General features: G+C 39.3%; 2 protein-coding genes across 2 annotated transcripts; both read right to left on the bottom strand.

Annotated features, from left to right (window-relative positions):
- Window positions 1-5,472: 5,472 nt before the first annotated feature.
- LOC120730163 lies at window positions 5,473-7,963 on the bottom strand. Its single transcript, XM_040026350.1, has 2 exons — window positions 7,689-7,963; window positions 5,473-6,781 (listed from the first exon to the last, which is right to left on the bottom strand). The coding sequence occupies exons 1-2, from the start codon at window positions 7,759-7,761 to the stop codon at window positions 6,132-6,134; spliced, it is 723 nt and encodes a 240-aa protein (XP_039882284.1). The 5' UTR covers window positions 7,762-7,963; the 3' UTR covers window positions 5,473-6,131.
- A 747-nt stretch (window positions 7,964-8,710) lies between these two features.
- On the bottom strand, window positions 8,711-12,133 carry trex4 (three prime repair exonuclease 4). The gene is made up of 3 exons (XM_040026351.1): window positions 11,805-12,133; window positions 11,621-11,672; window positions 8,711-9,621 (listed from the first exon to the last, which is right to left on the bottom strand). Exons 2-3 carry the CDS (start codon window positions 11,670-11,672, stop codon window positions 9,086-9,088), a joined length of 588 nt encoding a protein of 195 aa, XP_039882285.1. The 5' UTR covers window positions 11,805-12,133; the 3' UTR covers window positions 8,711-9,085.
- Window positions 12,134-12,357: the final 224 nt, after the last annotated feature.

Raw genomic sequence — 12,357 nt, 5'->3', positions numbered from 1 at the left:
CAAAAAGGCAGAACAGATTTCAGATTTTTGGTTACGCATTGTGCGAACAGTATTTGTATGGACAATGATTCATTCCCTTTAATGTTTCACACAAAACATGAAGTGAAGTGTTTGTACGTCTCTGCAGTCTATCTAACAAGACAGAGGAAAATTGTCAATTCTCTCCTGATGAAACTACAGTCAGAATGGATGGCATCATTACGGCTTACAACGTGTCAGTGTACACATATGACCTTGGAGGGAGCCAGTGTGTGCATACATGTGTGTGTTTGTGAGAGAGAGACTGGGCCTGGGGCCTGTGGGACATTGTCATGGAGGATGGGACGCTACCCACTGGTCATTGCTGCCTCCAGTGGGATGTGGGTACTTGATGGTCCAGGGAGTGCGGGTCGATGATTTGTTGTGGTTGCTTACCCGCTTCTTTGTGTGATTCCAGGCCGTTCTTGGGCATTTTGGGGGCTGGGGTCTTGTCCTCAGCTTGTGCTGGGATGGTTGGCATCTGGCCAGGTCAGCTCCCTGTTGCATCTGGTCCTCTGAGTCTCGTCCCTTTGGCGATGGGGGATAAATCTGTGGCCTCAATCTTCCTTCTACGGGGTTGAGCACACAGTTTTCCCTGGGTCGTGCGGTCTTGGGTCTTCAATACTCGTCTGCTCCTGGCTAACAGGGGATGTTGCTGCGAATTGTTGCCCTCATTATCAAGAACGTTTTGCATTGTGCTAATCTGGATGTATCAAAGAACTTTTGCACTGATTTGATTGATTTGATTGGTAATTTATTTCAACATGTGAACAATATACAAGTACATTTAGAAAAGAAAATAAGAGAGAAAAAAATACTATACAAATTACATACAAAAAAAAAATGTTCTGATTAATTTACATGTTGAAAGGGAGTGGGAAGAAGTATACACTTATTTAAACCCACCCCTTTGCCATAAATTATCAGTTAATATTTAGTCAGCTTCCTTACTGATATAATTTGTAATAAAAATAGTGAACAGATTTCTGATATACTATATACTATAATATCACATCATGAGTTTTTTGTTTGTTTGTTTTTAAATAGAGACATTCACTTAATTTCAATATTTTCCTTTTCTTTATAGTTCGAGAAGATCATATTTTTATAACTCTTTTTGAACAGTTTGTTTGGACATTGCTTTAATTCCATATTCAGACTGTTCCATAGTTTCACTCCATGAACAGAAACACAAAAGCCTTTTCTTGTAGTACGTACCTTCATTGTTTTGAAGTTACAAAAACCCCTTAAATTATAACTTCCTTCTTTCAAAAAAAACATACTCTGAATATTACCTGGCAGTTCTTTATTTTTTGCTTTGAATAGAATTTGTGCTGTTTGGAATTTCACTATATCGTCAATTTTCAATATTTCAGACTGCAAAAATAGTGAGTTTGTATGTTCCCTATAACCTGCATTGTGGATGATTCGAATTGCTTTTTTTTTGAAGAGTAAAAAGTGAATGTAATGTGGTTTTATAGTTATTGCCCCAGACCTCTGCACAATAGCTTAAGTATGGTGAAACCAGTGAACAGTATAGAATATGAAGTGATGTTCTGTCGAATACCTGCTTTTGCCTTGTTTAGTACTGCAATGCTTCGTGATACTTTGGAATGAATATATCTTACGTGAGCTCTCCAGTTAAGTTTTTCATCTATTATTACCCCCAGAAATTTATTTTCACTGACTCTTTCAATATCAACACCATTTATTTGAATCTTTGCATTTGTATTTAAACTACTATTTCCAAATAACATAAGTTTAGATTTATTCAAATTTAATGATAATTTATTTTTATCAAGCCAGAACTTCACTTTACTTATTTCATTAGTCATATCCTCCAATAAATTCTGCAGATCATCACCAGAGCAAAAAATGTTTGTATCGTCAGCAAAGAGAACCATTTTTAATACACTGGACATTTTCTTCTTGGGGAATCAAATGTTTTTGGGACAACAGCTGAAGCTGTCGGACAGGACGGGTATTGAGACTGTCTGAGGGTATATAGAGCTGAACGGGTAAACTTCACTTTGTGGAAAAAAGTGAGGGAACTCATGCAACCTAATGGATTTTTACACCATTTTCAAATTTTGAAATCACTCTGACATGTTTCCAGCTATTGGTTGTACTCCTCATTGTCCTGTTAGCTGTTAGTAGCGTAGTAACTTGAAGTGTTACATTAGGAAGGGTATCTGGCATAAAAACTGTGCCAAATCAAAAACTCAGATCCATCTGCTGTGGCAGCATCTTGGGGAAAAAAGAAAGCAGCTGTAAATACCTCATTCAGCAGTTTCCAATGTGCATGAATTCACGCAAATAACTCACGGCAATACTTCACTTTGTCTTTGGTGTGAACGCAAAAAAAAAAAAAAAGGTATGAACCTTGTAGTTTGGGAGAATTGTTACACCTCGAGAATCATAAATGCATACCGAGTCAAACATCTTGTTTGTCAACTAACAATTATCTAAACCTGCTTTAAGGTACTTATTGTAATTTCCTCTGTTTTGAAAGTGTTTTTAACACCTTTTAAATTTAAATGAAGCTTTCAGCAGAATGTAAACAATTGATCGGCATGACTTTACATCCAAAACACTGATATATTTTTTGTTGAAGAAATATAAAGAGAACCTTAACCAGGGCTGGACGGCAATTTTGTGTAATACCAATTTTTTACCACAAGATGGTGCATCAGCGTAACCTTTGTTTAACCAGGCAAGCCATTAGAACAGTTTGTACAAAGGCATTTACTGGTGAAATACTGCCCCCTGGTGATAAAGGTTTTAGTTAACATTTGCTGCAGTTTAATTACAAAAAGTACCTTTAAAAGATTTTTTTGTCTTTTTGTACAGTTGTACAACAAAATGCTGCATTGAATTTTATACCTTATTGTATTGGAGAGATTTTTTGACTGTTGTTTGTAACGATTAATCAGCACGTGACGATACATATGAAGTAAATGGTTTTACATGTTTATTATAATAGCTAAACAGGTTTCTTTTCCTAAAATATAATCTCTTTTGGTGACCACTTTACAACATGTTGGTGTAGTAGTAATAGTAGATTATTTCGGTAATGGTGCAAACTTCTGTGTAACTTTCCGGTTCTAGTACCAGGGTCGATCTGAATTCATTCAGTAATGATGTGCACTTTCTTCTCGTAGTAGTTTTTATAGGCTCTCAACTCAAATATTCAATGATAGGTCCTCTATCAGCCTGCCAACCTACCACTGAACATGTTTTTCAGAGTGAGTGAAGCCCTGTTAATGCTTTATTATCACACTTGTGATGTAGGTTGATTGTCCCCAGTGCAGATGCAGTAAACCTTTACTTGTTTACTGTTGTTTTTTAAAAAAAAGAAGAGTATTAAGAAGGATGTGAAGTTATTTTTAGATCACTTTTCTTGATTACCTCAAATCATCCTTCTGTAGCTCAAAACACTGTTAACGAATCATCTCTTGTTTGCCATGTTTTCATGTTATCTTTGTTTTGTGGAGTACTGTATTTAATGTAACTTCTGATTTAATGATCACGCACCTTTTTGTTGCCGATCTTGCTGTAAGTCACATTTTCATTTGAATACTGGACACCTGAAGTTTGTGGCTCTTTTTTCCTTACTGTAAACTAATGACTTTCAAATACAGTTTGCATTGTTTTCTTTAACCTTTTATGGGAACATTTACTAGAATATGTCTGTAGTTAGGGCATGGTTGAGTAGTTTTGAATGTGGTGATGCTGTAGCATGGTACTGCAGAGAACATGTATGTAAAAACGGTTTAATAAAGCCAGGTTCTGTTAACCGTACGGTCTGAACTTGTTTTTTATTTCCTGCCTCTGGGGCCCGTTCTTCGTACCTCGCTTACTACATCCAAGATCAAATCATCGCGCCAACTTTGAGCTCGCTATTCCGGTTCTCCGAACACACCTGTTGTTGACGATTAGTATAGCTGGATGAAGTAATGTGAGATCACTGGGTGGCTTAACAGGGGCTACGCATCGATAGTAGAAACATTGATCGGCAACCCTTTGATTGGTCGGCGAAAATGTCGAAGGAGCGCGCTCGGTATTTTTCGGCAGCAGAGCAAGAACTCTTGAGTGAGGGATTTCAGCAGTTTCAGAGTTTAATTAAAACGCAAGGGAACACTGCAAAGGCTGCAAAAGCAAGGAGAGAGGGCTGGCAGAAAGTTGCTGACAAATCAAACTCGTAAGTAATTTAATAATAACAATAATAATGGATTGGATTTATATAGCGCTTTTCAAGGCACCCAAAGCGCTTTACAATACCACTATTCAGTCACTCTCACATTCACACACTGGTGGAAGCAGCTACGTTGTAGCCACAGCTGCCCTGGGGCAGACTGACAGAAGCGAGGCTGCCATATCGCGCCATCGGCCCCTCTGGCCAACACCAGTAGGCGGTAGGGTAAATTTATTATATTATATTACATTATATCCTCTTTCACATTAGAGCCACAACAGGACCCACTAGAACATGGGAACAAGTAAAAGTGCAATATAAGAATATTCTACAGAATGGTAATATTTATCACTTATATTGCTGTTAGTCTCTTGGAAAGAGACCCTGAAATAATCTGTTTGTTTGTTTACAACAGCAACCAAGAAAAGGGCAGAGCAAAAAAAGACAGGTGGTGGTCCTGCACCCCCTCGTCAACAAGTTGGTTAAGTAAATAATACCCTCACGGGAAAATCGATATCTCTCTATGAGCACACTGTCGCGCTGAGCTAAAGGATCCTGTCTATCCCACAATATACGCTGAATTCTGAAAACTCTCCTTATCAATCTTGCACCTTCCGCAATGGGTGGCTCGCGTATACGGACAGGACATGGCTGCGACAGACTTCCCAAATCCACCTTCGCTTTTATAGCCGTGGTCTCTCATCTTGATTACATGAAGTAATTTACTATTACTACTCTAAAATATGAATTACATCTGAAATAATCAAATACATGAAATAGAATGATTAATAGTACATTTCCCTTTTTTTAGGAAATGGCCTGTATGTATCTGTATGGAATCAATAAAAGGATCAAGTACTGCATTAACTTTAGTTACATTGATAATATTTCTTTATGGTAAAACAGTGGTAAAATATCGCTGTTGCTTTCGTATACATGAAGCGGACATACCTGAGTGGCCGCGATCTAATCTTGTTTACATAAAGTAAGCCTGCTCCCGAGCAGGTTTACGCTTACGGATCTGTTGCTATGACAGCAAGTCCCGTATGAGCTTCGGAGAACCGAACGATCCAAGATCACGCGAAATCGTCAACAATCAAATCCAGCTGACTTACTTAGCGAGGTACGAAGAACGGGTCCCTGGAGCATGAACATGAACAACACACACAGACTTTTACAGCCCCCCCCCCCCGTGTGACAGTACTGTATTGTAGCAAGTATTTCTATTATATCATATCATAGAAATGTTTGTTATAACACAATGTCATAGAGTGGCAAATGTGTAGCAGACTGGGGTGACCTGATGATGTTCTCCACAGCCTCCCTGGAAAGATCAAAGCCTTAAGAGAAGGGTGTGTCTGTTATGCTCTTGAGGATATTTGAATGGGCAGCAGGTCAGACCCAGGACACGCTTATGAACACCTCAGTGTCAGCCCTGAGGAGCGAGAGGAGAGGGCGGTGTAGGCATCTCTGATTGGAATGTTTTACATGCTAGTGAGCAGAAAAGAGCATGTGAGAGTATACAATCTGGAACAGAGTAGAAATGCAACACATTTATTAATGTCAAATATAGCTTTCTATAGAACACATTGAAACATTAAGTATATGAAGTTTCTTTTGTCATAAAGCTGTAAGCAAATATCTGAATATAATAATGAAAGTAAAGCTGCTAGGTCAACGATGAGTAAGGCATTTTAAAATTTACCCCACACTGCCTAAGGATCGACCACTTATAGTTCCACAAACAGACATTTTTATATTAAGAAAAAAAACCCTCCTGAACAAGAATTTTCTTTGTGTTGTAGAAAAGTGCAATAAAGCTTTATTTCCTTATATCCAGTGTACAGGCTTTCGTTATGTTTACTTATTTTCTTTTAATATTAATTTCTTAAGTCTCAGATAATAAATTAAAATTGTATCAGGTTCTGTTATGATCCTCCGTAACTGTCACGGTCTGTTTGAAGTGCTCCCACAGGGGGCGCTGTCCTGGTAGTCTGCAGTGCACTTTGGCAGCTGTGACAGGTGTTTTGTCGTCCATGGTGTCCAGAGTAAATCTGTGCCTGCAGATCACTTCCGGCTTGGGCCGAAGAACATCATACAGTGCCTGTAAAGCCCGCACGTCCTCCAGAGCATCATGGGCCTTGTAGCTCACGCCCAGCAGCTCCCTGACCAAGTTCTCCTGTCGAAAACTCTCCAGCCCATAGTCCTTCAGCACCTCACGTGACAGCGGCAGAGTGTCAACGTAACCTGAGACCAAAGACTCAAACTCTGCTCTGAGACCAAATTCATCTAGCGCGTGAGCCAGAAGCACACAATCAAAGCGGCGAATGTTGTGGCCGATGACGAGAGGGCGGCCGAGCATCTGAAGGAAAGCTATAAAGGAGACGAGCACCTCTCTGAGGGAGTTTGTGAGAACAGGCTGCCGGTGCAGGTACAGCCTCTGCCTGTGAACCTTGAAGCCAGTCACCTTGGAAGCTCCTCGCTGCATTCGACAGCGAGGGACGACGTAGAGGTTCAGCGAGTGGCCTCCACTCACCGCAGCCAGCTGGACGATCTCACAATTTGGATCTAGAGGAATAAAACATGAACACTTTCATGTGCTTCAAATTTAAATGACTACCTGAAGATTTTGTTTGTTTTTTAGCAGAAACAAGAGCAATTTTAAGAGCCAGTAAATGAAAGTAAAATAAATAAAGAAGAAACAGAAAAAACACCCTCAAATAAGTTAATAATTGTTGATGTTGCACAGTTTGTTTTCCACTGTGCTTCCTGCAGCAGACATGGGCTTAGCATAAATGAGTAAAAAAAATAACTACAAATAATAAACCTGAGGGACATCTGTTTGTGTTTTGTCTTTGAAAGAATAAATAACTCAGCCATTATGCTGGAATATGACTTTTAAATAATCAAATATCAGTCCAAATCTACATTATAGCTTCAACTTTCTGTTCTTAGCTCACAGGAGTGGTCTTTTACTGCTGTAGCCTTCAAGGTTCAACATGTTATGCATTCAGAGATGCTGTTCTGCACATTTTCCCACCGAGATCTGCCACAATTTGGACTGTAGCTGAAAGCTTCTCAGAATTTCTGGGAAAATGACCTCATTAATAATAATTTTTAAAATAATCACTGTCTCTTTGTCATGTAGCTGCAAATGCAAAAAATAGCATATTTATAAAATAAAAAAACAGCATATTTATTGCAAGGCTGCATTTTACATTCGAAGAGATGCTATTTAATAGTTGTTTTTTTCTTTTAAAGAAAAGAAAAATGACCAAAAAAAGAACAAACAAACAAATGAGCTATTGAATATTTTGGCTCCATTTATCTTCCATACTTTGTGTGCACGGTGCGCTTAGTGGGTCAACCGTGTGTGTCTTTCCAACTTTTAACAGCAATTTACAACATTATCACCATGATACAGTTTTATCGGTCATAATAACTCACGTAAAACAAAGTTAGAGTATGACCGTACCCAGTCCAGTCGTCTCCAGGTCAAAGAAAACCAGCGACTGTTGAGCGCCTTCAGCTTCCTCAGTTTTTTGCATCACGAATAAATAACTTCCGTTAGTGAGAGCAACGGAAAGGTTAGCTAAAAAAGTCCAAAACCGGCTATCATCATTGGCCTAAAGTGTTTAGCGATAAAACATTACATTTGGTCGGCACAGTTCTACTGTACACCGAGTCTGTCAAGCTTTCCCCGCCATGTTTTAAAGCACCTGCGCAGTGACCGACCGGAAGCTTGAAAGTTTCAAAACAAAAGCCTCGACGAAAAGGACCATACAATGAAGATACATGAAAAACACAACTAAAAAAAACTCGCACGCTTAGGTATAATATGCTACTGAAAACCGAGAAATAAAGAACCTTCCCATTTAACTTTTTTTTTTGTTATTTCTTCCTCTTTGGAGCTAAAAGAGGCCACACATACACATGAGATGTCAATGGAAACCCCAGGATGTCCTTATTTTGTACATCAGGACTTGGTAGGGTAGCTTAAATAAGTCAAATGATATAGACCAAAAACAAATGTCCATTACAGAGGACATAAATGAATAGGCTGGTTCTAAGGAGGATATATTTGTTTGACATACTGATTTTTTTCTGCGTGAGTCATGCAAAAATTTTGAATAGTACAATGCTCCCATCTATAAGAGACAAAAAGATAGCAAGTCATCTATACAAATTACAAGCTATGTTGGGCTCCACCACTGACTGTAGAAAAAATAAAATAAAATAAATCTTTGATATAATCATTGGCGTTAACCAGCAAGCCCAAGGTTCACAACTATGCCCTCTAGAGAAGAAGACGTGTGTAATTGGTTCCATATGCTTGTCTGTCTGTCTCTTTGTTAGCAGTCTAGCTTCTACAGTTTTCAAGAAATGAAGAGTCAGCTGAGACAGGATACGGTGCAGTTTAAAGGTGTCATTTCCTGCTCTTATAGAAACCTGGGATAAAACAGAATCAGTGGAACCTTAGAAACCACAGAGAGACACTTTGTAGTAGCAGATCTTTTATTAAGGCTGAGAAAGATGTGGGTAATGCTCTTTTTTTTTAAAAACAAAATATTTTGCAGACCCATTGCATTTTGGTCCACAGAGGCTACAAAAAGGCATCAATGAGATCAAAGGGAAACAGAAAAGGAAGATTGCACTGCATGTGACACATTACATTACATTTAACAGTAAATAAGTTAAATCTTGATAACTTATGACCACACATACTCCATTTCATTTGTTCCTGTTTGTCCACTGACCTGAACATAACAGCAAATAAAAGGTCAGCTTTAACATTATTTATTTTATTTATTAAAATTATTTAATATTTTTGCTTTGTCTGATAATTTCTCATGTATTTCTTTCAGCATTTTGTTAATACACCCGGACTGCCCTGAAGGTACAATTGGAGACGCTAAATGTGGTAGGTCTCCAGGCCTTGTACAGCTCCTGCAGCATTTTGGCATCCTCCACAGCATTATGAGCGTCGTAGCTTTTTCCCAGGAAGCGCTGGACCATGAACTCCTGGGAGTAACTGCTCAGACGAAACAGGTCCTTGCTAAGCAAGAAGGTGTCCAGGAACCCAGACACCACCTGTTGGAACTGATGCAGGAGGGAGCAATTCTGCAGCCACCTGGTGAGCACAGGTGCATCGAAGCGCTTTGCATTGTGGGCCGCCAGCAGCACTGGACGGTGGAAGGAGCGCAGGAAGGCGATGAAATTAGTGAGAGCCTCGGCAAGAGGGATGGTGTCCACGGGAACCCCGTGGAGAAAGAGGCGGTTGTTGCTGACGGTGAAGCCCGTGACACGTTTTGCGCTCTCTGTGAGAGGCTGGCGGGGGAGGATGTAGACATTAAAGATCCTGTCTTCACAGATGGCGCCGAGCTGAATGATGTCACACACCGTGGTGTCTGAAAATAGAAGACGAGACAAAAGGAAAAACAGATAACCACAAGTTATAATAGAACAGTCTTTTTGCAGAAAGCAGTGCAACATGAACAGGATGGTAGCTTTCCATTTAAAAGCAATAGTTTGTCAGGTTATAATGTTAATATTTCTATCCTTGTCAAGACTTAGATGAGAAATCTTACACCACTCTTAACATCTGTCACTCACATGGATACCTTGACAGAAATGCTGAAAACAGTACTGGTGGGCAGATCTATCGCAATATCGATACCAACACTGGTGTTGGATTGATACTAACACAATCGTATGTAGTTAAAATCCCAACACTGTTGTGCTGGTGTTCATTAAAATGTACTCAGGAATAGGCAAATTTATGATAATTCAGCTAATAAATCATGACACACTGCTCTGACCTACATAAGCTCCCCTTATAAGTTAAAGGTATCGGTATCGGCAATACTGCTCTTAATCCACTTGGTATTGGATCGATACCGAAATTTACAGTATCGCACAGCACTAGAAAACAGACAGTCTTGAGGATGCTACAGAGCATGCAAGTTTTTGTGTGATTAGTTTTCAAACAAATGGGAGAGGTGCCTAGACATACATTTGTGCAGGAGTTGGGGCTCGAACATTCTCTTTGTTGTGCTGGATGATAGTTTCTGTCACCTTTCAGGATGTTACGCCTGAGGGATAACCCTTCTTTCTATTTTGTGAACTGAACAGTTTTTCCTTCACATTTCAGGGCTGCTTCCAGATTGAAATGACTGAGTGTGAATCAGAAGATGATGGAAAACAGCTTATTGTATTTTCTGGATGCAAGTCCACTGGAGAATTACGCAACATTAAAAACGGCCGGTAGATGTATTAAACATAAATAAATACACAAAAACACATAATGTTTGTTATCAGGAAGGGATAACAGATAATCACTCCCCATTTGTAGATTACAGTGAAAATGAAAATATCATCAGCTGCTGTTGTTAATCTTCAGCTCTCTGCGTGCTGTTCTTTTTGTCCTGCAGGTAGGGCTGTTTGCTGATCCCGCTTATACTGACGTCAGTAACACGCCTCTCTTTAATGGACTCCTGCCAAGACGTGTGCCACCAACATGCCTGGCCTATGAGGCCATTCTCACACCCACGCTAGCTCAAATCACAGAAACGAAATCAGCATCTGGTTTCATCTATGGCGTGTCTTATGTCCCAACGATGACAGGAAATATAATTTTGACTGACTTCCTAACTGAACAGTGCTGTGGTTTCCACTGAGTAATCTGCTGAACTCTTTCTCAAATTAACTGCAGCCATGCAGTCCTGAAACACGAGTGTGTATTTTAATGTTAAATGTACTGTTCATATAATGCAGAACATGTATGATACTAGCACGTGGGCACAGCCGTGGTTTCTGTGCTTTTTGTTTGTTTGTTTTTTGTTTAAAGCTGCCTGACACTTTTTATAATCCCTCAAAGAGAGCTTGAGGAAACGGAAGGCTGACAAGTGTAAGATTAGATTAGACAGCAGTAAAAACAGAAACTACCACCCTCCTTGTCGCGTAGAGTAAGGGCTTTACATGATGTGCGTGTGTGTTGGCAGGTAAAGCCTTCAGACTGGATTGTAAAGACATGATGGATAATATCAGTACATTTTTTTCATGTGTGAACAACACAAGGTAATGTAGGGGATCACTGATCTAGGAAGTTTGTTCCATAAAATATATATTTATTTATTTTTTAAAACAAAAAAAACTAAGTGCAGCAGCGGCCGTCTATCAAGTAAATAAAGTGATGTTTTGGTGCTTAAAGCGTGTTGTAATTCTGTTTTGGTAAATTGGTGAATGCAGTATTAGGCAAGGCACAGAGTTGCAACTGCATGTAACTGCTTTCATTTCATTGACATCCAATGATGCTGAGGTTTAATTTACTCCAAAAAAGCTCTATCTAAAATAACATAAAATAAAACAAAATACAACAAGAAACGTTATATTATTAAAGATTAGTACCTAATCCAGTGGTTTCCAGGTCAAAGAAAACGACAGTTTTGTCTTGAGCCATCTGCAGATGAAAAATTAAAACAAAACAACAACAAACAACAACAGTCAGTGTTTAAACGGAACCTTTTTAAAGTTAATTTTGCCTCCTCAGTCACAGCTGTAGTCAGTCACTGAGAGCGTGTATTGAACTCACCGTGCAGCCTGCAGGTTGCTGTAAGTCTGCTGAGCCTTGTGACAGATGTGAAGTCAGCTGGAGAGAATAAATGTACTTATGCGGACTCCTCAGGGAGGGCCCAGCAGGTGAACCCCCGCCACGACATTTCACAACTTAAAACTGCGCCCTGCTTTCATTTTAGTGGAAGAGAAACTCTTTTTTTCCCCTTCTAACCAGTCTCCTTCCTGCTCGTTAGGCCCGCTCTGAACGTCCGTGAATGTGCCAGCGGTAGAAACTCACACACACGCACGTTTCTCGGTAAACGTGGAAACTTCTCTGCTGTTCGTTCACTTTCATTTTTGAGCCGCTAGATGACACACGGTTTTTGTTCTACGGCAAACCGTAGATTTGAATAGCCTATGTTATATAAATGAATAAATAATAATAAAGTGACTGTATGACACAAAATACAAATATAAAGAAATTCATATTTTTAAAAAGCTACACTATTAAGCGAAACTTTAAAAAGTAGAGTGTGACCGTAATGATTTTGAAGTAATTTGAAATAAAAAAGTTTTTAAAAAGCTGTTAA

The sequence above is a fragment of the Simochromis diagramma genome, unplaced genomic scaffold (assembly GCF_900408965.1).
Source record: "Simochromis diagramma unplaced genomic scaffold, fSimDia1.1 OVJJ01000293.1, whole genome shotgun sequence".
NCBI classification, from domain to species: Eukaryota; Metazoa; Chordata; class Actinopteri; order Cichliformes; family Cichlidae; genus Simochromis; species Simochromis diagramma.
Note: the sequence above shows the minus strand (reverse complement) of the source record. Positions and strands in the feature narration are given on the sequence as shown.

Bases quoted from the DNA above. Each gene is read 5' to 3' on its own strand.
- trex4 (XM_040026351.1), bottom strand. From the start codon at position 11,672: ATGGCTCAAGACAAAACTGTCGTTTTCTTTGACCTGGAAACCACTGGA. The intron at 9,622-11,620 runs GTACTAATCTTT...TTCTATTTTCAG, and splicing joins CCTGGAAACCACTGGATTAG to ACACCACGGTGTGTGACATC.
- LOC120730163 (XM_040026350.1), bottom strand. From the start codon at position 7,761: ATGCAAAAAACTGAGGAAGCTGAAGGCGCTCAACAGTCGCTGGTTTTC. The intron at 6,782-7,688 runs GTACGGTCATAC...TTATTCCTCTAG, and splicing joins CCTGGAGACGACTGGACTGG to ATCCAAATTGTGAGATCGTC.